Source organism: Vidua macroura, chromosome Z (assembly GCF_024509145.1).
Source record: "Vidua macroura isolate BioBank_ID:100142 chromosome Z, ASM2450914v1, whole genome shotgun sequence".
NCBI classification, from domain to species: Eukaryota; Metazoa; Chordata; class Aves; order Passeriformes; family Viduidae; genus Vidua; species Vidua macroura.
Window position 1 is genome coordinate 82,530,033 of NC_071611.1, and position 22,721 is coordinate 82,552,753.

A 22,721-nucleotide genomic window follows, 5' to 3' on the forward strand; every position below is an offset into this window, starting at 1 on the left:
AAGGGGGTCTGAGCAATTCCACAGCAAAGGTTGCATGAGACCTTTCACTGGTCTTACAGGCAGCATCCCTGACAATTCCATGGATAATGACAGGCATTAGACTGTGTCAGATCTTTTCTACTGAAACAAAGGGTTTTAGTATCTCTCTCCTTGTTCAAAACGTGCAACACTGAGGAAGCACCAATCCTCCCCCAAGTTTGTCTGGGATGTTGTAAACATTTATAACAGCCTTTAAAATCAGTTGGTGTAGAGGTAAAGGTAAGCAAGCCCAGCAGGGGAAGGGGGATCAGGAAGTGTCACACAGCAGTTGAGGGGTGCACTGGTCCAGGACCTGTCGCTCCAGGGTGTGTCCCACAGCATCCCTAGTCCTGCTGCAAAACCCGCTCCAGGCTCCTCTCCCTGCGGGGCCACAGGTCCTGCCAGGAGCCTGCTGCAGCAGGGGCTGCCCACGGGATCACAGCCTCCTTCCTGCACCTGCTGCTGCGGTGTGGGCTCCTCAGGGCTCCCCATGTCCTGTGTCTGTGCTGCTCCTGCCTGGCTGTCGGAACCCAAGGTGTCCCTCAGACACTCTTGGATGTTCCGGGTCCAGGGCAGAAGCCTCTGAGACCCTGGCAGGCAGCCAGAAACCCCTGTGGTTTTGAGTTTGTCCCATGGAACAATTTACCAACCTTGCAGGAAGAACAAGAAATCACAAAAGTTTAGATATTATAATAGAAGTAGTCACAAAGTGAAAGGTAGGATTTTTGAGTGCTGTGCAGGGGGGGTTTAGGCCTTGTACAGAGGGGTCTGAGTTTTGTACATGGGGGTCAGAGGTTCTAAGATGGAGGGATTTGGGCATGCCCTGTCCTCCTTCTTTCTCCTTCCTATTCCCCATGTTCTTGGTGATGTTGGCACTCCCAGATTGGTTTAGGGTAGAAAGTCACTGTTCAATATAGGTGATAGGCATTGGGGAAAAACTATAAACATTTAATATGTAATGTGTGATATAAAAGATGGCACCAGCCCCTTGGGTGGGGGAGACGGAGAGAGATGCAGAGGGAGAAGGAGTCAGGGAGAATGCCAGGAAGTCTGTGTGCCTTGAGATAACGTGCAATGAACTGCCTTGAGACAGGACAAATGAAGACTGCTGAGTCTTTCTTTGAAGGCCTGGGTTGGAGGAGAGACTTTTCCACCTCCCGGGGTCACCCCAATCTGGGGGAGACTCCAACACCTGGCCTGCCCTGCAGGGCTCTCCTCCTGTCCCCTCCCAGCGCCTCTCGCCCCAGCTGTTGTTACCCACAGGTTTTTCCCCACCTCCTGAGCTCTGTTGTCCCAAAGGTGCCAGTGCCACTGGTGGGCTCAGCCTTGGCCAGTGGCATTGGCCCCAGCAGCTTCTCACAGCACCCACCCCTGCAGCCCCCCTGCTCCCCACACCTGGCCGCGCAAACCCAGCAAAATCTGGTAAAGAAGCTTTAGGATTTCCCTAGGTTCACAGCTGTGTGAAAGCTGTGCTGCTCTCATAAAAAGTCAGTGTGTCGGTTTGACTGCAGCCACTTCGAAGTGGAAGAAAATATACATTGATTTCTTAAAAGTCTGTGTTCCTATGTTCCTGCCAAGCATTATCAGTAAAGATGCAGTTTGTTTATCAGTGTAATTTTGAATAAGCTATGTGACACATATGGATTATAAGCAATAGTAGAGTAGTTCTATTTCATCTTTATTAGATATAGGTAAATACAAAAATACTAAAAATATTAAATAAACTGGTGTACTTTACACTGATGTTTCCTTAGAATATCAGCTATGAGCACACCTTGAATTTTCCATGGCACTTTACTACAACACCCAGCTGATAAAAAGCATATTTGTTGCAGCACCTGCTCTGAGTTTTCTCAGATTTCTCTGTCTCCTTTGAAACTGTAAGCACTTCCCTGTATTGATCTTCTTGTTCCGTGTGTGCTGATGTTACATTGATGGATAAAAACAAGTTTATGCTTACATAATGCTGCAAAAAGTGTCCAGAGTTTTAAACTGACAGCACATCGTTGAAGGGGAGGAAGCAGACTGCTGCCAGGGAGATGTCATTTGGTATTTTTTTAAATACGAGTCACAGTGACCGTGGCAAGAGAATAACCTCCGAAAAGTGTTTAAAACCTACCTGTTATAGGTCAGTGTTGAAAGCTTTGACAGTTTGCAAAGTACTGTGTTTAGGACAACTGACATTTATTAAAAGTGGGTGAAAAGACTTGACGCAATGTTGGCTGAGGCCAACATACATTAGAATAAACTTTGTGCCTAAGTGCAGAGATAGGGTTCACTGAGGCCAGGATGTTTTGTAGCATCATTTCAGATTCAAAGAACTTTTAACTTGGGTGCAAAAACAAGCCTCCTGAGAACATAAGTGGTTACTCTTGATTCTTTGTGGACTCACTCAGTCCTCTCCAGATTTAACTATGTCCTTTGTCAGATACAACAACAAATTAAGTTAATTGACGTTTCGTGGAAATGCAAACTTCTGTCTCCTACTTGAAACTTTTCAGAACATAATGCTGTTCCTTCAGTGTGGCTCTCTGCCACAAAGATGCATTTTTGTTTGGTTTGGTTTTCAGTAGAAGCGCTGCATTTGGACAGCACCTTTTGCACCACAGCTTTTCAATATACAGAGCCCCGTGAAGAACTAGGAGAATGCATTTGACTGCAGTGAAGCTGAGCCCAAAATCATGTTCACCCCAGGGACAGACAGCCCAGGCACCACTCTTTAACCACACCAAGGTTAAAGCTTTGCTGTCTCAGGATGGGTGGGCAGAAGGGTGTGAGCCTGTGTGCTCAACAAGCACATGCAGACTGTTTGCTGTTGGGTGTATTGTGAGGGTGGTTACCTGGCCCCTGTTACTTGCCCAGGGTAAAAATAAGTCTCTCATACTGTGGCTTGAAGAGAAAAAAAAAAAAAAATAAAAAAAACAAACTGTGTTCCAAATGTGTCTTCCCCATGTTTTGTTTACTCCTGTACCTCATTGATGAATGATTCCTTGAAAAGCCATAGATTCTCATTATGTCCAGTACAGGGGAAAAAGCCATGTTTTTACCCAGTTCCATGCAGCTAAGTGCAATGAACAGCATCATGAGTGACAGTGTAATTACCTATCACCAAGAAAATTCTATACAGGTATAATTTAATCCCCCTCGTTCATGCTTTCCCAGGAACAAACTGTCCCAAACATATTAAAATTTTAATTTTCGAAGATAATACTAGATTTAACAAGATAGCTAAAACCAGAGGGTTTGCATAAAAATTGAAAAACAAATATAAATGTTTTTGCTTCTTGTCTATTACTCATTATCTCTTATCTGACAGTGGACAGCAATTTCCATTTGGCAGTAGAAAGCTGATGTTTTCAGTAGTGTTAGAGCCACAGTGTATTCAAGGTCAGAACTGGGAACATTCCAACAACAAATCTCTGTCGTGGACAGCAATCCATGGAAAAGAAAGGTACACTCTAAAAAATAAGTTAGCTAATTTACCAAATAAAATACTATTAGTATTTATACAGAAGAGCAGGGGAAAAACAGGAAGGGGAGAATGGCAATGATTATCTTATTCATGTTATCTGAGGAGAGCACTGGTAGCACTTGACATGACATCTTAATGGGGAACAGACAGTTGTGTTGACTTCGTCAGACAACAGCTAATTTGCTGAGGACTTAAACCTAAACCCAAACTTAGCCTGAGTAGTTAAAAAGTTATGCTAACAGAAGAAGGTGGGAGCACGCAGAGGCAGCAGCTGACTTGAAGGAAGGATTGTTCCTTAATCAGGATAGAAAATTAGGTGAGCAGAGGTGACAGATGAGGCGACAAAGTCTGGTGAAGTACAAAACTGGGAGATGTCTCCCTTGTTATTCAGACGTGCATTAGCTGTCTGCTTGCCCTGGAGGGCTGTGGGAATAAAGCCAACCAAGTTAGGGTAAGGCTGGCTGAAAAATCTGAAGAGCCAGGTCCTGAAACAGAAGAGTGGAAGAGGAGAAAGGGAGCTGAGAAGAGGAAATTGATGTTTCTTAGAAGGATACATGGTTTATTGTGTTAGCTTGCCCTGTAGCTATAATTACTTAGAAAACACTTTAAGAGTGCTGCGGGGTTTAGCGGCTTGAAGATGCTATGACAAAGAATGTCATTAGAGAGGGATTTTCAGGATTGGGGCGTCTGTGTGACAGCCTTGTCAGCTCCACAGAAATCCTCAGCGGGAGTTGCTGTCCGGAGGCGCCTGCTCCACACCCGGGAGCGAGAGTCCCATCCCAGAGCCTCCCGTGCCCAGGGGCTGTCGCTGTGCCCAGCCCAGTGCTATTCTGCTTCCCTCGGTTCTGGGAAACACGCTCTTTTCCCTACCTTCACTTCTTTTCAGCCGGCTCTGGGGTGCTCCTGGGTTATTTTACCCTCTGTTCTCTGAATGCAGATCGTGCTGTCTCCTCTCTGTAACATCAAAGCAAAATTCATACAAGAAGCCTTTTGTTAGATTAATCGACATGGCTGGAAAAAGAATAGATGAGCTCTTAAGCAGAGGTCTATTCTGATTACATTTTCAGGACTTTTTTTCAAGTGTCTTGGACAAGAGCTTGCATTGCAAAAGTTGCCTGTTCATCTCCAATTAAATTGCGTGGGTTAAAGAAGAATATCTTTTTTTCATACATCTTGTTTTGCTCTTTTTATCATTTGATGGTTTAGCTAAAGCATTTGTATATGATCTTCAGTCCTTGAGTTGTGGTCCTCGCCATTCTGTTCCTTATCTCTTCGGTTGTCCCATTGGATTGAAAATTTGCAGAAAGTCAGAGAATTGCGCTGATCAAGAGAAGCAGGTATTTCAAATAGATATCTCTTAAGTATGTGCTTATTTCTGATTAAGTGGTGGTGAAGTGTTTTTCTTGAAATTGGGCCATATTTTTGCCTAAGTAAGCAAAGCTGTAGGTATGAAAATAAATAGTCTGTTACGTGATGTCTGCTGTGAAAAAAAAAAAAATTGAAAAGTAAATACAAACTGAGAGTAAACAGAACCTGAGAGGGCAAGAAATGAATAATACACCATTACCTATGGAGCTCTAAATCCATGTCTTTTCCTTCCTTGAGCAGTTCAGTTTAACAAGTTCCTGATGCCAAGCAGAGTCTTCTTCAGTAAATAAGCCATTATTCAAAGCCATAAAATAATTTATAAATTATGTAATTGATTTAATTGAGATGGAGACTTGCATGCTTCCTCCAAATGCAGTTTTCCACACAAAACCCTGCTGGGAACACTCACATTGGTTTCAGACAGCTGTCCCAGGGGATGGATTACCAGCCCTTCACTGGAGATCCCTGCTTCACCTCAGTAACTTTAAATGGATTGGGCCACTGAATTGCACTAAAGCTTGTTCAGTTGTACTAAGGAGCACTTTAGGAGCATTTAGTCTTTTTAGTTCTGCATCAGTAGCTCATCGAACATGCCCAAAAAAAGCTCCTGGAAATGATTTCTTGTGAAAACAGCTGGAAAAAGAACTTCATTTTCACAAGAGCAAGAAGGAACCTTTAATCACTATACCTCCTCTTGTTAGGTTTTGCTCAAAAAGAGTAAAATTTAGATCTGGTCCCATCTGCTGATGGGACCAGATCTAAATTTTAATCTTTTTGGGTGGAAAACCTAACAAGAGGAGGTATAGTGATTTTAATCTTTTTTAGGTGGAAAACCTCATTAATGTAACATATCTAAGTTTAGAAATATTTATTTTTTCCTAATTAATTTTAAATCTTTTTTTTTTCATGACTGTTCAGTTGTTTATCATGGTAGAAGGCAACCAATTTGACTGGCGTTCTTTACTTACTGAGTATTTTTGTGTATATTGCTCTTTCAGCCAGTCAAAATTGATTTCTTTAGTGTTGACTCTCAGTGGCTCTCATGAAATTATGGCTATCTTTCCAATGGAATCATGTAAATTCTGTTCCTTTTGTTGCAGACCAGTTTCACATTTTTTCTGCACAATTCACTATATTTTTTCATAGTATGTAATTCAGATTCTTTTAGAAACTGCTCCAGACACAAAAGTACAGACAAGGTTCTGCTGCAATCTAAACAACAATTTATAAACATATGTATGAGACAGATTCTGCACTAAGGATGTTCACAGACTGTGGGAGCTGGCAAAAGATAGTTATCTCCTGAGCCTGCTGATTTATAGCAGCTGTGAAGGTAGCACTTGAATTGAGCAGCATTGCAAAGGCTTGTGCCCATGGAACAAGACATTTATTGCAATATATTCTCTAAAGCTGTTAGAGGGAGCCCTGCTTCCGTCACCAGCCACAATTATTCCTGCAAGTGTCACAAGTGCAGTTCCCACACACACTCAGTTTTTTAATCGAAGTACTTGGCAATAAACCAGCAAACACTTCAGAGAGATTATTTCTCCAGGCAGAAAGCTCCACGTCCTAAATAGCTAATCAAAGCATGCGTGATGGAAGCCAGGGGATACCTGGGCACTGGCATGATCTGCCTGGAGGCAGAGGGTCGCACCAGAGCCTGGCGGGCCCGCGGAGCCTGTTAGCAGGGACAGTGCAGTGCCACGTGTGCCTCCAGATTGCCTGGGAAACAAACCAATAACATAACAAGGCACTTCTCTAGATTTTACACTGCACGCACGGGGTTTTTGTGAGACACTTCATAGACTCCTAATTCCTTCTGTGCGGTTTTGGTCATTATTTTTGAAGCACAAATCACAGCACTCCACTTCTCTCTTAGACCTCTCAGCTGATGTCTCTACATCACTACCATAATCTCCTTTCAAGACTTTGAACAAGCAAGCAGCTGTGCCTGTTACATTTAAGAGATATATTTTTAATAACACTGTTGTTTACAAGATGAACACATTCTTCTCAGCAAACAGTTCTACTACAGTAAGCATCTGCCTCTGTACCTAATGGTTTAGAAGGTATTTAAGGTACCAAAATGGTATATCATAAAAATGGTTTCAGGGTTTGGGGTTTTCTTCAGTCATCTCAACTAAACCAAGTTAATTAGACTTCTGCATTTTTCCATTCATTCACCATTTTGAAAATAATTCTATGCACTAATACATAATAAAGTAACTGAGTTACTAGAATGACTTAGGTTATGTTATATCATGTTCAACAATTCACATGGCAATGCATTAATATGTAAGTAATTACATATGTAAGCATCACGGCTCCTTCCCTTGAATGAGTTCTTGCTGGTGTAGGCTGAGGCTGGCCAGTACCAAACAGACACCACAGACTGTTTACAATCTCTCATGGGAAGCAAAATCCAAAACTAGGGCAGGGGGTGAGGATGTCAGATCGAATTTAACTACTTCCATTCCTTTCCTTTCTTTTATTTTCCTATGAACCAAGTGCTGGTTCCCAGGATCCCCAGGGACACAGGAAAGGCCCGACTGTGGTTGATGACACTTGGGCCCCACAGGTGCCAAGCCAGGGCTTTCAGCTCTGACACCACCTTCCCAAAACAGGGCTCCTGGGCTCCAGGCCTGCAGTCCACTGCTGGGCTTCCTCCAGCTTGCTGGTAACTGGCATCAGAAAACTAAATATGTCATTTTCCTGCCTGCCTGCCCATATTTGGGCACAGTTTATCAAGAATCACCCACCTGGGGCCATGCTGTGATCTCAGAAATGCTCATTAGGTCGTGGCCTTGACGAGCAGCACCACGAGGGCTGAGCTCCTCCTGAGCTACCAGAGACACTGTCTGCTCCCAGGACCTGGAGCAGGTTAATGAGCAAGTCCAAGTGGACAAACATTTTCATTGTTGAACATTCAGAGAAAGTTGCCAAGCAGAATTGCAATCCGGACGGAATGTTACTATGAGTAACGCTGCGACCCTACAAACATTGGCCCTGATGTTGAGACCCTACAAACACTGTAGGTCCTAAGTGAGTCCTTCCCTGAGCTGGGGGCCATTTCCCACAGGGGAAATGTACAGGGATTGTGCACTCCTGAGCACACCTGAGCACACCCGAGCAGGCTCTGAGTGTGTGACTGTGAATGTGCTACAGAAAATGGACTAGGAATGTTGCTCTCTGATGCCTAAATGCGCTAGATTCATAAGTCAGGCCTGTGAGTGACTGTCATGCTTCTAGTAAATTCTACAGTCCTTTGTAAAATTCTTTAAATTAGGCTATTAATTCAGTGCCACTATGTTTAAGTGCTGTTAAAATCTTTAGGCCTAAAGCTTTGGTCAAGTCTGAGGCTACGTTTTGCAGGGAGGTCCACTCTGAACCCTGTAACTCAGTGACAGGGTCTCCCTTATCCCTTTGCATCCTCACCCTTTCCCATTCTTCTTATTTTTCCTGTCCTCAGCCTCCACATATATCACTTTCATGTGATTTTAATTTTAGATTGATTGATTCTAGATTTTGATCTCTGTGCTTGAACTGTGAGTAGTAGAGTGAAGCATGCCAATGAGCTTTGTTGCACTTTCACTTTTATATTAAACCTGATTTGGCAATACCTTTTCCAGTGATTCTTTGAGCCACCTAAAACATCTGTTTGTGACAAACATTTTTAGTTAATTGAAATTATTATTAGAATTCTGCAACCATGAAACTTTCTCCTGGTACATATCCAGGTGGCCCAGCTGTCAGTGAAATACAGGAGAGGGTTATCAAGAAGTGTGATAAACAAATATGCCATGTGCATATGCAAACATCTTCTGAGTTTTATAGTAAAATTTGTGCTTCATGGATGTGTTGCTTGCTCTGGCTTTCCACTCTCCTTCACTTTTAGCAGGAACTTCTTGATACCAGTAGTTGTTTTCCTATCCATCCAAGAGTATCCATGGTGATGTTTATAAGAAAAAAATCTAATTATCTTCATAAAAGTGTTCTTCCAAGAGCTGGTTTGATACGCGGGGTTTTTTTTTGGGTCTTTTTGGTCAATGATTCATGTTGGCTATCAAGCTCAACAGCACAATGCAGCCAAGGATGGAAGGAGGAATAAGAAAGGGGACATTTAGAGCTGCAAGAACTACAGAAGTGGTACTGTTTCAGCAGCAGGAGTGCTGGTATATACACGAGTGTACACTGCCTCTCCATCTCACAGAATTAACCCAACAACAGGACTGTGAAGAGCAGTAAACTCCTCAAGAGTGGGTGCTCAGTACACAAGCTTTTCTGAGGCTGCATGGCAAACACTGAGTATTAAGAATGCGGATGAGGTAGGGGAGAAAAGAAAACAACGATAATTAGAATCTTACCGCGGGCAAACAAAGCCCCAAAACATCTGTGGCCATTCTCCCAACTTAGTTTCTGAAAGAGAAGGTTCAAGAGCGACTGAGGAACCTGCCCTTAGAATGTTGTTTGTCTTAGTGGCTTATTCATACCATTTATCCAGCTCTTAGTCATGACGGCTTCTCATTGATCCTGACGTGCACTTTTAAAAAACAGCAAGGCGCAAATCCCCTTCGCACTGCTCCTGGAACCTTCTCTCTCTGCGATGCCGAGCTCAGTGCTGTGCAGCTGGATGCTGTGCTGTGGCTCGCTGCTCCTTGTCCGGCCGTGGTGGCTGGTTTGGCTGCCAGCTCACCCTCACCTGCCCTGCTGGTGTGCGGCACTCACCTGGCAGCTGCGTGCTCGCACAGGGTCGGTGAGGCGGCCGTGCCTCGCCAGGGCTGCCTGCAGGCTCTCACACACCCCTCGTCTGCGACGTCGCCCTGCCAGGTGCACTCCCAGAAAGCCCCTTGGAGCCTCTGGGGAGCATCGGGAAGTGCTGTGGCTCACAGGTGCGCGTGAGAACACCCCGTGAGCACCACCACAGGCACCCAGCGACTGCAGGAGAGCACAGCGATGGGGAGGGAAGGGCCAGGCTGGCTGCTCCAGGGGCAGCTGTGCTCGGGCAACCCGCAGACCTCCTGCCATGAACCCGAGGAAGGCCGTGGGCAGGGCCCACCTGGATTTCTGCAGAGCCTTTGGCACTGTGTCCCAGACGATCCCCACAGGACCTCTGTCAGAAGCGAAGGGGCTCAGGCAGCCGCTCCTGGACAGCCTGGAAGAGACGATGCCCAGAAGGGGTCTCAGTGCTGTACAGCAGAGGAGAATGCACACGCGGCAGAGCTGCATCCTTCCCAGCAGTGCTGTGACAGGCAAAGAGCCAAGGGGCACAAACCGAGGCAAGGCTCTCCCTCTGAACCCCAGGAAAGCCTTTGTCACTGTGAGGGTGACCCAGCACTGGCACAGGCTGCCCAGAAACGTTGTGGAGTCTGTCCTTGGAGGCATTAAACAAATGGTGGCAGGGTGCTGCTGGGTGATCAGGAGGCTTGGACTGGATGAGCTCCAGAGATCCCCTCCAGCCTCAACCAGACTGTTGTTGTGAAGGTGTCCTGAGCTTGCATGGAAACCAAGAAGTGTCTTTGACTGTGCCTTGAAATTTCACAGGATTCTAGCCTGTGAAACTAACCAGGAACTATTGCAAAGTCGAACTTGGTCACACCTGAGGGAAGCATCTCCTTGGGCTCAGCTGCCTGTCAGCCCCGTTAAATCCGTGGCCTGGGTGGCTGGGAGCAGCGTGGTGGTGCGGAGGGTGTTCTGCGGGCCGTTCCTCCGTTCCTCTGGCTGCACCGACAGGAGACCAGACAGAGCACAGCCAGGGACCCCTCGGTGCTGCCTCTGCCCGGAGCAGCCACCCCGCGCCAGGGCAATCCCCGGAGGTGCTGCGGGCTGGGGGCGTCAGCGGGGCCGGGGCTCAGGAGCTGTGGGGTGATGTGTGCTGCTGTGTGTGCGGCTGTGAGCTGTGGGACGGTGTGAGACAAGGGGGGCTGCAGGTGTGAGGGTACGTGGGGTGACAGGAGGGGTGAGGGGTGGGCAAGAGTGGGTGGTGTGGGGTCTGAGGGGTGTCTGGGGTTTGTAGGGTCTGACAGGTCTGAGGGGTGTGTGGGTTGTGAAGGATATTTGGGGTGGGAGAGGTTTCACGGCATCTGAGGGGTCTGAGGGGTGTCTGGGGTTTGTAGCGTCTAAGGGGTGTGTGCGGTTTGTAGGATCTGAGGGGTGTTTGGGGTCTGAGAGGTGTGTGGGGTTTGTAGGGTCTGAGGGGTCTGAAGAGTTTGTAGGGTCTGAGGGGTGTGTGGGGTTTGTAGGGTCTGAGGGTTGTGTGGGGTCTGAGGGGTGTGTGGGGTTTGTAGGGTCTGAGGGGTTTGTGGGGTCTGAGGGGTGTGTGGGGTTTGTAGGGTCTGAGGGGTGTGTGGGGTCTGAGGGGTGTGTGGGGTTTGTAGGGTCTGAGGGGTTTGTGGGGTCTGAGGGGTGTGTGGGGTGTGTGGGGTCTGACGGGTGCGTGCGGTGTGAAGGATATTTGGGGTGGGAGAGGTTTCAAGGGATGTGGGGGTGTGTGGAGCGTGTGGGCTGTCTGGGGTATGAGGAGGGTGAGGGGTGTGTGGGGTATTTGGGACGAGAAGGGTATTTGGGGCGTTCGGGCTGCTGGGGTGCGGATGTGGAGGGGGCCGGGGGGCAGCAGGTGTGTGCGGCCGTGCGGTGCCGAGGCTGTGAGTGGGCCGTGGGGCCGGCTGTGGGGCTGGCTCTGGGGCTGGCTCTGGGGCTGCCTGTGGGGCTTGCTCTGGGGCTGGCTGTGAGCGGGCTGTGGGTCTGGCTGTGGGGCTCTGGCTGTGGGGCTCGCTCTGGCTCTGGCTCTGGCTGTGGGGCTGGCTGTGGGGCTCTGGCTCTGGCTGTGGGGCTCGCTCTGGGTCTTGCTGTGGGCCTGGCTCTGGCTGTGGGTCTGGCTGTGGGGCTGGCTCTGGGGCTGGCTCTGGCTCTGGCCGTGGCTCTGGCTGTGGGGCTCTGGCTGTGGGTCTGGCCGTGGCTCTGGGTCTGGCCGTGGCTCTGGCTGTGGGGCTCTGGCTCTGGCTGTGGGCCTGGCTCTGGGTCTTGCTGTGGCCCTGGCTGTGGCTCTGGCTGTGGGGCTCGCTCTGGGTCTGGCTGTGGCTCTGGGTCTGGCTGTGGGGCTGGCTGTGGGCCTGGCTCTGGGGCTGGCTCTGGCTGTGGGCCTGGCTCTGGGGCTGGCTCTGGCTGTGGGGCTCTGGCTGTGGGGCTCGCTCTGGCTGTGGGGCTCTGGGTCTGGCCGTGGCTCTGGGGCTGGCTCTGGGTCTGGCTCTGGGGCTGGCTCTGGCTCTGGCTGTGGGGCTCTGGCTGTGGCCCTGGCTCTGGGGCTGGCTCTGGGTCTGGCTGTGGGGCTGGCTCTGGCTGTGGGGCTCTGGGTCTGGCCGTGGCTCTGGGGCTGGCTGTGGCCCTGGCTCTGGGGCTCGCTCTGGGGCTGGCTCTGGCTGTGGCCCTGGCTCTGGGGCTGGCTCTGGGTCTGGCTCTGGGGCTGGCTCTGGGTCTGGCCGTGGCTCTGGGGCTGGCTGTGGCCCTGGCTCTGGGGCTGGCTCTGGGGCTGGCTCTGGGGCTGGCTCTGGCTGTGGGGCTCTGGCTGTGGCCCTGGCTCTGGGGCTCGCTCTGGGGCTGGCTCTGGGGCTCTGGCTGTGGGGCTGGCTGTGGGGCTCTGGCTGTGGCCCTGGCTCTGGGGCTCGCTCTGGGGCTGGCTCTGGGGCTGGCTCTGGGGCTGGCTGTGGGGCTCTGGCTGTGGCCCTGGCTCTGGGGCTGGCTGTGGGGCTCTGGCTGTGGGGCTCTGGCTGTGGGCCTGGCTGTGGCCCTGGCTCTGGGGCTGGCTCTGGGGCTGGCTCTGGGGCCGGCCGCGGGGCACAGGGCGGGCCCGCGGGGGTGGGCTCGGGGGTGGCGGCTGCGAGGGGCCGCGGCTGCGGAGGGGCAGCGCAGCCCCGCCGAGGCCGAGGGCGGTGCCGGGGGCGGCGCTCGCTGTCCCGGCGCTGCCGAGCGTCCCGGTGCGGCTCGGCGCCGCCGGGAGCGCCAGGAGCGGCCGCTCCGTCCCGTCCGCCCGCGGCGCAGCGCAGCGGAGAACGCGGCGCGGGGAAGCGGCGCCGCCGCCTCGCCGCTGACAGCGCGGTAAAGTATTTAAACTAATCCTGAAAGCCTTCATCTAGCGCTCGTGGCGTTCGCGTGCTGCTGGGGGTGCTTCCCTCCGCCGAGAAGTTTGCGGTCCCCGCTTTTTTCCCGGCTCCGCTTCACGGAGCCCTTTAGAGCCGTCGGCTGCGGTGGGAACTTTGGGGTGGTGGTGGCGGAGCGGTCCTGGCAGCGCTGGAATGGTAGTGTTTGTAAATCAAAAGTAACTTGTACGTGGTAGGTAAATTGAAACTAGCAAAACAAGTTTTTGCTACCCTGACTGAATTTGCCAGGTTTAATGTGTATATGAAGAATCATAAAAATACCGAGGTGCTCGTGCTCTTCCAGTGTGAAAGCACGTCTTTTTTTCCGAGATGGGAATCAATGACAATTTCACAGGAATGATTCTAGACTCTCTAAACACAACTGTGAGAGCTTGTTTAACTGTGAGGGTGCTGAGGCTCGGAGGTCAGGAGATCTGTCTCTCACATTAAACAGGTGAGGAATACTTTGCAAGAATTCCTTCATTCCTATCACGCATTCATGACACTGTTGCCTGCGTTTATTTGTTATAACGTCGATGGGCTCTTTCCCCCTCAGTGCTGTGATTAGACTATTACATTCACAACCAGCTTTTCATACTATGAGGTGCCTGGGGCTATTTTGTCTCAGAGTCCTTTCCAGGACAACATTACTGTTCGAAAACAAAGCTAAGCACTTTCTAATCAGCGCAGTACAGGAATATTATTTGCACAAGAATAAGAGGAATTTGTGGGTGATTTGACAGACCAGCCCATGATTCAGTGTCACACACTGAGTTCGTTCCTCAAACTGCTTTAAAGCTTGAGGCTGCTTTCAAAAGTTTACCTTCACAGGTGAGAGGCACCTGTGTCAGTGCCGATAGCCTGGGAACTCATGGAGTGCTTCTGACACAGCAGTTAATTACATTTAGGAATGTTGTGGAGCCTCAGTCTGTTCAGCACCGATCTGCGATGAATTATCCAATAAATCACTCTTTTAGGGAATCTGCTTGGCCGGTGGTCTTTCAGTTCAAGAAAGCCAGGTGTGGGGTTTTTGGAGCAGGCTGTAGCCAGACCAGGTGTGATATGATTAGCAGATGAAGCTGTGGCTGTCATCCAGCACTCGGGAGTGTGTTCTGCATGATGTTGTTCCAGTTGTGAACCTGTAACACTGTCTTTTGATTGCACAGTGTCTGATTCTGAAGCATTTCTGTGCTTCTCTGCTGCTTCTCATGAATCTTCTCCTCACTTTTCTCTGCACAGAAACATCTCAGGCTTTCTCCAGGCAAGTTCATACCTGCCAGCTCCATGTACTCCTAACTTTCCAACTTCAACTATTGTCTTAGGTCAGCCTTCCACCCCCTCAGACCAGCAGTCCTGCTGAAGTTGGCGAAAAAAGCGAATTTCAGCAACGGGAGGGGTTAGATGAGATGTCACAGAAGCAGCCTCACCTTCAGCCCTGACCTGCTGCTCCACTTCAGGTAGCATTATTCTCCTTCCATGCCTGTTTAATATTTAATGTTCTTTTGGCCACAAAAGGCATTTCTGCAGATGAAAATGCTTATAAAAGCTATATGCTCTCACTTGAGTAAAGTGAGCAGTTAAGTATTAGAGGAGCTTTAGATACATACGACAGAAATGTAAAATCACCAACAACTTCCAGGTAGGTCAAAGCCAGGGGAGAACACAATCAGAATTCCAGCATGTGTGTTTTCTACCAGGTATTTCTTTGCAGTTTCCTTCTGGAAACCTAAATGCACAGATTGGATACATTTATAAAAGACTTTTCAATAATCTTGAATACATTACTTGTCAAAAGTACACACAAAAATCATAATAATGATTTGCACTTCAATGCAAGCTGAGATAGACAGTACTGAGTCCTGTACTGTTAGTATAATGGAGTGAATCCCTAAATTAATTTCAATGCAATTACCATTTAAAAATGTTTCATCAAGATAGAGGGGTGGAAAAAACAAGCCACCAATCAAAGTCAGATTTCCTCCCCAGATTTACAGGGAGTAAATCTGACTCTCATTTTTTTCTGCTTGTTGGACTTTTGGAACAAAGTATATTGAGATAATCCTTCAATTTTGGTATTCACAGTAAAGCAGAATGAAATTACTGCTTCTCAGTTAATCACCAGAACATTACTAGTGTTTTCAGTGATGAGTAAAAATGATTACTTAATTTCCTTTACAGGTAAGCCATGTAAACATTTTTATTTCTCTAGAAATACATTATAAATAAATAAATGTAATCATTTAATGCATATTTAATCTTGTATTGAAATAATATTGCTCTGTCAATTATTAAAGAATGTTTTTTTTTTCCCTTCTAAAGGTTTTCCCTACACACAGGTAAGCAACCACATACAAGACATAGAAGTTTTAGCTGCATGTCTGCAGTTATACATTCCTGTATGAATGTATATTGTAATTTATGCCACATTTAGCTCTTAATTTTTTGTGTGAAACCTCCTGATTCTCTTTGATGCTGCCAAATGTTTCTTTTGTTGTAGAGCTGATACTGTCTGCTCAGGCAGAGGACCGTGTGAAGGACAGTCAAAAACTAAGAAGGTGACAGTCACGCTTTAATCTTGCATAAACACTATAATTATATTGAAGGGTTTTTTTTAAGTTTTTAACACATCTGTTGTAAGTCTAAAGGGCGGGAAAACCTTTCTTCTTTTCTTCCCTTCATATTTTTTCCACAAAATTGCTACGGGAGCAATTAGCACAGTTAAGCCCTCTTTTGTTACTTTTCCCCCCGTTTCCTTCTCCTTCTCCGGGGGACCCGCGTGTTTCCTGGGGCGGAGCAGGGCGATGGAGGCCGCGGACGTGCCGCCCGAGGGCTACTCGCTGATCAAGGCCGTGTACCAGCGGCGGCTGCGCCTCACGCGGCTGCTGATCGACGGCGGGGCCTACGTCAACGAGAGCAACAGCCGCGGCGAGACCCCGCTCATGGTGGCCTGCATGACCCGGCACGCCGACCTGCAGAGCGCCAGCAAGGCCAGGATGGTCAAGTACCTGCTGGACAGCAAGGCCGACCCCAACATCCAGGACAAGTCCGGGAAGACGGCCCTGATGCACGCCTGCCTGGAGAAGGCAGGCCCCGAGGTGGTGTCCCTGCTGCTGATGAGCGGGGCCGACCCCAGCCTGCCAGACCACTCCAACCGCTCTGCGCTGGTGTACGCCATCAACGCTGCCGACAGAGACACCCTGGAGCTGCTGCTGAAGGCCTGCAAGGCACGGGGGAAAGAAGTGATCATCATCACCACGGACAAGTCCGCGTCGGGGAGGCAGAAAACTAAGCAGTACCTGAACGTGCCTCCCCCAGACCTCGAGGAATGCGCCTCCCCAGCTGACTGCACCTCCCCGTCAGAAATAGAACCAAACGAGGGCCCGGAAGACCCTTTCAGCTTTAAAGAGCTGTATGGTGGGCAACAGGGGGACAACTCCTCTGAAAGAGTGCCTCTAATGACCAAATCCAGCTCCACACCAGCACGGTTCAAGCTGACACGGGTGCTGCCGTGTGACCCGTGGCTGAAGTGCTGTCCAGCAGTGTTTCAGCAGAGGAAAATTGCTTCTCCACAAGAACTTCAGGGTAGCAGTCCCATGGAAGAGCTCTCCTGTACAGTCAGTGATCTTGACTTGTGCAAGAGTGTCACCACCAGTCACAAAAGCAGAGACAGGAAGGACACCGCTCAGGTACTGAAAACCTCTGATCAAACCATGTCAAGGAAGGCGTTGCGTGATGCAGTAAACTATCAGACTCCTTTTGTTGAAGAGAAACACAACCCCAGTGAGATTCCCATGGGCATGGATGCCAGTCTGGGACAAATCACCTTACTTTCAGACCTTGACAGTATTATCAAGAAAGGAAGTGGAGAAGCAAATTATAACATCTCCAGTTCTCACTTAACTAACAGTCTAGTTCCTGCTGCTGATACCAAATGTAGTAAGTCACCAAAAGGAAATAAAGAGATTCTTCCTACATACCAGACTTTGTTGCCAAGTCCGAGAAGAGTTCTGGAGATGTCTCCTGTTTCCCCAAGAGGCAGAAATCAGGCTCTAGAGGAAGAGGCCTCAGGAGCCTCAGTGCTGGATCAGACGAGGCCAGGCTTCCTGCCTCCGCTGAATGTGAGCCCCCACCCCCCAGTTCCAGAGCTCACTTTCATAAACACAGTTTCTGGAATGATTTCTTACGGACAAACTCACTTAGTACGACCAGGATCTGCCTTCCCTAAGGGGACCAAAGAGACAAATCTGCTGCGGAGGAGGCCGTACGAGCAGATCACAGTGTGAGCAGATTCAGCGGTTACTGAATCTTTAACAGGAGAGCAAAGGGGATCTTTATGATATGTAAATATTCACTGCAGTCCTTGACTGTAATGGCATGTATCACAAAATAGAGCAGGTCTGCGATGTAAAGTAATGATGCCTCAGGATGAGTGGGATAGCTCAGAAACTAAATGAAAAGACATCTAATGAGGCTGTCTTCTGCAAACTAAGGAGTGTTTACTTTGCTAGTTTTGTAAAGTTTCCAACTTGCCTGTGGCAGACAGCCCACAACAGTCCTCAGGCATTGTAGGTTGTAAATACCACCCCTCCAAGCTTTCCCCAAACACGCACCCTTCCAGTGCCCAGGGAGGTGGTGCCCGTGGAATTTGGGACCCCGAAGCGTTTGACTGCGACGCTGGACGCCAGACTGTGCGTGTGTCCAGGCTGTATATACACAGAAACCCCAGGGACATCAGCGTGCACGGGGTGGGTGGCAGCAGGCGCACAGCGGCAGTGTCTCCTGGCCTCAGCAGCCCCGCTGCGAGCGAGCAGACACCCGTGTCACAGCTGGTGGCACTGGTGTCACAGCTGGTGGCATTGGTGTCGCAGCTGGTGGCACTGGTGTCACAGCTGGTGGCACTGGTGTCACAGCTGGTGACATTGGTGTCGCAGCTGGTGGCATTGGTGTCACAGCTGGTGGCACTGGTGTTGCAGCTGGTGGCACTGGTGTCACAGCTTGGTGGCACTGGTGTCACAGCTGGTGGCACTGGTGTCACAGCTGGTGGCATTGGTGTCACAGCTCGTGACATTGGTGTCACAGCTGGTGGCATTGGTGTCACAGCTGGTGGCACTGGTGTCACAGCTGGTGGCACTGCTGTCGCAGCTGGTGGCACTGGTGTCACAGCTTGGTGGCACTGGTGTCACAGCTGGTGGCACTGCTGTCACAGCTCGTGACATTGGTGTCACAGCTGGTGGCACTGCTGTCGCAGGGCCGTGCTGCCCGCGGAACCCCGGCTGCGGGCCGGCAGCGTGGCCCGCACGCCCGGCTGGCCCCGGAGCCCTGCTGGGGCCAGGGCAGCGCTGCCGGGAGCCAGCAGGGCGAGTGACCCGCCCGGGGCGTGCCGCTGGCCAGCCCCGCTCAGGCTGTCCCCGGGCGCCGCGGGCTGCTCCAGCGGCCGCCTCCCGAATCCGCTGCCCGCGGGAAGGTGAGACTGCGGGAGGCAGAGCCCGCACCTCAGACAGGCTCTGTAGCCTGCCGCGGTTCTGGAGCCCCCCAAAAAGAGACGCGCACGGCAGGCTGGAGCCATCTGCCCCAGTCACTGCCCTCCTCGCCGGGACGCTGGGGCACACCCGGGGTGTCTGCACCAGCAGGGCGCTGCGCACACACACACTTAGGAGCAGGGAAGAGCTCTGTCCTCCCGCTCACACAGACACAAAAAAGATACCCCAGGGAAGGTGAGGCCCTGGCACAGTTTCCCCGGAGAAGCTGTGGCTGCCCCATCCCTGGGAGTGCTCCAGGCCAGGCTGGACAGAGCTGGGAGCAGCCTGGGATAGTGCAAGGTGTCTCTGCCATGGCAGGCACCTTGGAATGGCATAGGCTTTTATTTCAGGAGGTTTCCAACCCAAACCACTCTGTGATCCAGTGAGCCCAATTGTGAAGCTCACCTGGGAGATGGAAACCCACATTTTGCCTAATTTGAAACAGAGGACTGAATTTCACACAAGTGGAAAGCAGTCCTCTGCAGCCTCCAAGCTACTGCGTATTTTTAAGTATCTCTGTGTAAAACTCTTTCTTTCCTGTAGTGTCTTGTGATTCCAAGTATCTCCCTTGCCTTTGTGTGCATCCCATAGATGTTGGATTTTTGGTATTGCACTTGGCATTTAGATCTCATCTTGTAAATTTTGAGAAAAAGTGAATGTGTTCTGTTTTGTTGTAATTTACAGAAATTAGTTGTATCGACATTGTGTGTGTGTGTAATGTGAATTTCAGTATACTGAAATTAGGTATTTTTTTCCTGAAAATACTCAGTGGGTATGTTACAGCTTCAGTCAAAGTTCACCAAATCTGACATTGCCTAAAAAAAAGCCTGTAATGTTATTTATCTTTGCACTTAGCAGGAGACAATTTAACGGGGATCTCAAACATAAACCAATTTAAACAGGATTGGAGATATAGAACAATTTGAAGGGGATCACAAACATACCAATATTTAATGGGGATTATCACCATAAAACAATTTAATGGGGATTCTATACATTAAACCATTTAAAGGGGATTATAAACATATACTCTCTGTAAATAGCTTTTTGGGAGTACTTGTTTCCATTCAGGTTCTGCCTTTTCCTTCAGGAGATTTTCCTGGATCAGGCCCTGTGTACAACAGGTACAAAAAAGGGATTATGTGGACATACTTTTATGATACAGAAGTTATGTGGAACAACATATGTCAGTATTAACTGAGTACAAATTAAGTCCCTACACAGAATACACTTTCCAAATGTTTTTACTATAATACAAAAGGAAATGGCAAGTTCTCATCTGTTCATCTCATAGTGAAGTTAAAGATTTTAAGGGGAAATTAGATCTTCAAAAAATAAAAATACTTAGAAGAAATTGACTATCACCAGGTGTTCTAACTGGTGTCTTTGCTGAGGGTATAAAGCCCAATTTATGCTGTGTTGATTTTAAAATTAATTATGTATATGGGACTATGGCTCCCTTAAATGAAACCATAATTTTTCTACTAAATGCTCAGGCAATGGAGGGCAGTGGGAAGTGTCTGGAAAGGAAAGTTTTTGGTAGTGTTACCAGTATTTTGTGATTAATTGTGATGCAAAGTAGTGCAAAGTGTTAATATTATTGTTTGTGTTACTGTTACAAGTGACCTTCAAAGGAAAAAAGCTTTGTTCTGTTGCTGTTGTTATGCTGAATAAATAAAAGTTTTTTTTTCCCCTCTCAGAGGGAACATGGAAATAAGCACATGCTTTTATTCACTACTCGGGAAATGATGAGTCATTGCAAAAGGTACTCACTCAGAAGTGCTTCTCAGGCTGCCTCTGTACAAGAAAATGGGAACAGTTACTTCGGTTTAATCCAACACAGCTAAATTTGCCCAGAGCACGGTGCGAGAGAGGCTCTCTCCACCTGCCGGACGCTTCCCGCGGCTCCACTGGTGGAGCAGAGATGCACTTGTGTTATCTTTGAAGCCTTAATCCATGACATTTCACAGCCGCCCCGATGTTCTTCCCAGCAGAGCACGGTCAGCCCGACCCGAGAGCCTGATGTTAAATCCTGCGTTAAAAACAAGCCCTTTCGGTGGCCTTGGTGGCTCCCAGCAGCTGTGGCCCCGCCGCTGACAGTGGCCCCCGAGGTGACACGGTGACACCGGGCTGGGCGGGAGCCGCACGCCCCCAGGGCACGAAGGATTTCAAACCTACCTGGGAAAGGTGGAAAACAATTCGGGTTTTTCCCCTTCTCGTCTTCCTTTTCTCTGCAGAACGCCGTGAAACCATACAATGAAAGTAACTTCAAAGCAAATAGTGGCGGCCTCACAGGAAGCAGCGATTATGTGAGAACTCCCCATTATTTCGGTTTAAGAGATTTAAGGACAGCAAGTCGCTACACAGAAGTGTGGTAAACTAGCAGTTTTCAAGGTCGTGTTTAAGGTGGAATGTTCTAAATGCAGGCTTCAAAATACCTTTCCCTGCACATTTAATTTGGTTTTGCTTTTAAGGAGTAATTGCTTTGTTTTGATCTTTGTCTTTTACAATTACACAGCACTTCCAAAAGAATATTGCCATAATTTGATGCAGCTCAACAAGAAAACCAGTAAACTAAGTAGGCACTAAATTTCCTTTTTTCTCCTCATCAATCCCATGTAAGACCTTTATCTCTCTGCATGCCATATACAGCAGAAGTAATCACTTTCCCAACTATAGCAAGGGATTTGTAAATATTATTACAATTTCACTGTAAATTACTGCTGGCACTGCACAAACTTCAAGGAAATCAGGTTTCGTAACTAAACACCCTCAGAAAACTCATGGGGGGAGGTTTCAGAGTCAAAGGGATAAAATTCCAATTGTCATCACTAAATATTCCCATAAAACACCAGCTATCAATGCTCTTAGAAAGGCAGTGGGTGTTTTACTCCTGAACACAAGTTGACCTTTTTTGTAAAAAAGCCCCCCAACATAAATATACACACACACACAGAGATATATGTGTATGTATAAATATGCAAAATTCCTGTTTCTCAGCAGCGCCTGTTACCTGAGCCAGGCACTTCCTGGACTCATGACGCAGGCAGATGCAAAGCTCGTGTTAATCCAGGGGTTTTGTCCCAAAACTTATGTCCAGCTATTTAAAAATGATGCTGGGATCTTATGCTGAACACCAGAGATATTTTCTAGCAATGTACACGGGGCTATTTATTCCCAAGTTCCTGACACCCAGACACAGAGGCATGCTGAGGAACTGCAGTAAATTCCTGTATTTTTTCCCCGAAAGCATCAGCAATTTTTAACACTTCCATGCAAGTTTCACAGACGGAGTGAATTACAGCCTGCCTTCTCTCAAAAACGTGTTGATTTTAAAATATAAACCTGACCTGTATATTTTAAAACCACATTCATGTCTCACTGCCAGGCCCACAGCAACACGTTTTATTTTAGGAGAGCATTTGAATAAACACAGAGAAACAAAATCAAATTAATTTATTTATGTGCAAGTCAGACTAGACTGACACAAACAACTTCACAGGGGACTAGCAAAGATACACAGGTAAAATTACTTACAGAAATTCATATATATAGAATAACCCATATAGAATAATCTAATTCACCACACAGTCATTTCCTGGTAATCCAGATGATGTCTTCTTTAATTTTATCTGATTATCTGTTACTGACATCCACAGATATTGCTCAGATATACTTCTTCCTTAAAAATACTGCTGGCAATTGCTGACGTTTTTTACTTAATAGTTTAATGAGTTTTAATAAATCCCAGTACTTCGTGTGGGAACTGGTCAGTGGGAAGATTTCTAAACAGCAGAAAAATGTGTCCCTGTGGTCCCAAAGAGTGTGTGGTCCCACTGAGAGATTAAATCCTACAAACCAATGAATGCAACTGCCAGCAACAAACCACAAGTGAAAAATGAATAGCTTCTCCAAACTCACTGCAGAAATCACATAGCCAAGCCTGACCCTTCAGTGGTTACTGCCACTCACTTTGTGAGTGATTAAATTAAATCAAGTAGTCTGTTTAGCTATCCCAAATAGAATCCGGTAGTTTTCTTCCTTATGTGGAAAAATATGCTCCTAATTTTAGCCAAGCACACCTTAGTAGATGACCAAAACAAAAAAAGCTCTACCCCTCAATAACAAAAAACAGCTATTACATAAATCTCTCGAAGGAGTTGTAGGTAACAAAATGGAGTCTTGAATTTTAATGTGAAATCACCATAATTC

The 22,721-nt window shown here is 48.0% G+C and overlaps 1 protein-coding gene and 2 long non-coding RNA genes across 7 annotated transcripts; 2 read left to right on the forward strand and 1 right to left on the reverse strand.

Annotated features, from left to right (window-relative positions):
- Positions 1-3,290: 3,290 nt before the first annotated feature.
- LOC128821463 (uncharacterized) lies at positions 3,291-8,646 on the reverse strand. Its single transcript, XR_008441122.1, has 3 exons — positions 7,618-8,646; positions 4,361-4,444; positions 3,291-3,412 (listed from the first exon to the last, which is right to left on the reverse strand). It is a non-coding gene; the product is annotated as an uncharacterized LOC128821463 (long non-coding RNA).
- Positions 8,647-14,324: 5,678 nt separating this feature from the next.
- On the forward strand, positions 14,325-15,618 carry LOC128821464 (uncharacterized). Its single transcript, XR_008441123.1, has 3 exons — positions 14,325-14,447; positions 15,310-15,326; positions 15,488-15,618. It is a non-coding gene; the product is annotated as an uncharacterized LOC128821464 (long non-coding RNA).
- Positions 15,619-15,718: 100 nt separating this feature from the next.
- On the forward strand, positions 15,719-21,057 carry ANKRD34B (ankyrin repeat domain 34B). Of its 5 annotated transcripts, XM_054002538.1 has the most exons (4): positions 15,719-18,454; positions 19,600-20,274; positions 20,504-20,620; positions 20,747-21,057. In XM_054002538.1, exon 1 carries the CDS (start codon positions 15,792-15,794, stop codon positions 17,271-17,273), a length of 1,482 nt encoding a protein of 493 aa, XP_053858513.1. In that variant the 5' UTR covers positions 15,719-15,791; the 3' UTR covers positions 17,274-18,454; positions 19,600-20,274; positions 20,504-20,620; positions 20,747-21,057. The 5 variants fall into 5 exon arrangements, with proteins under 5 accessions (XP_053858513.1, XP_053858511.1, XP_053858512.1 ...); XM_054002536.1 differs by having other exon boundaries at positions 19,600-20,620; XM_054002537.1 differs by lacking the exon at positions 19,600-20,274 and having other exon boundaries at positions 20,501-20,620.
- The last annotated feature ends 1,664 nt before the right edge of the window (positions 21,058-22,721 follow it).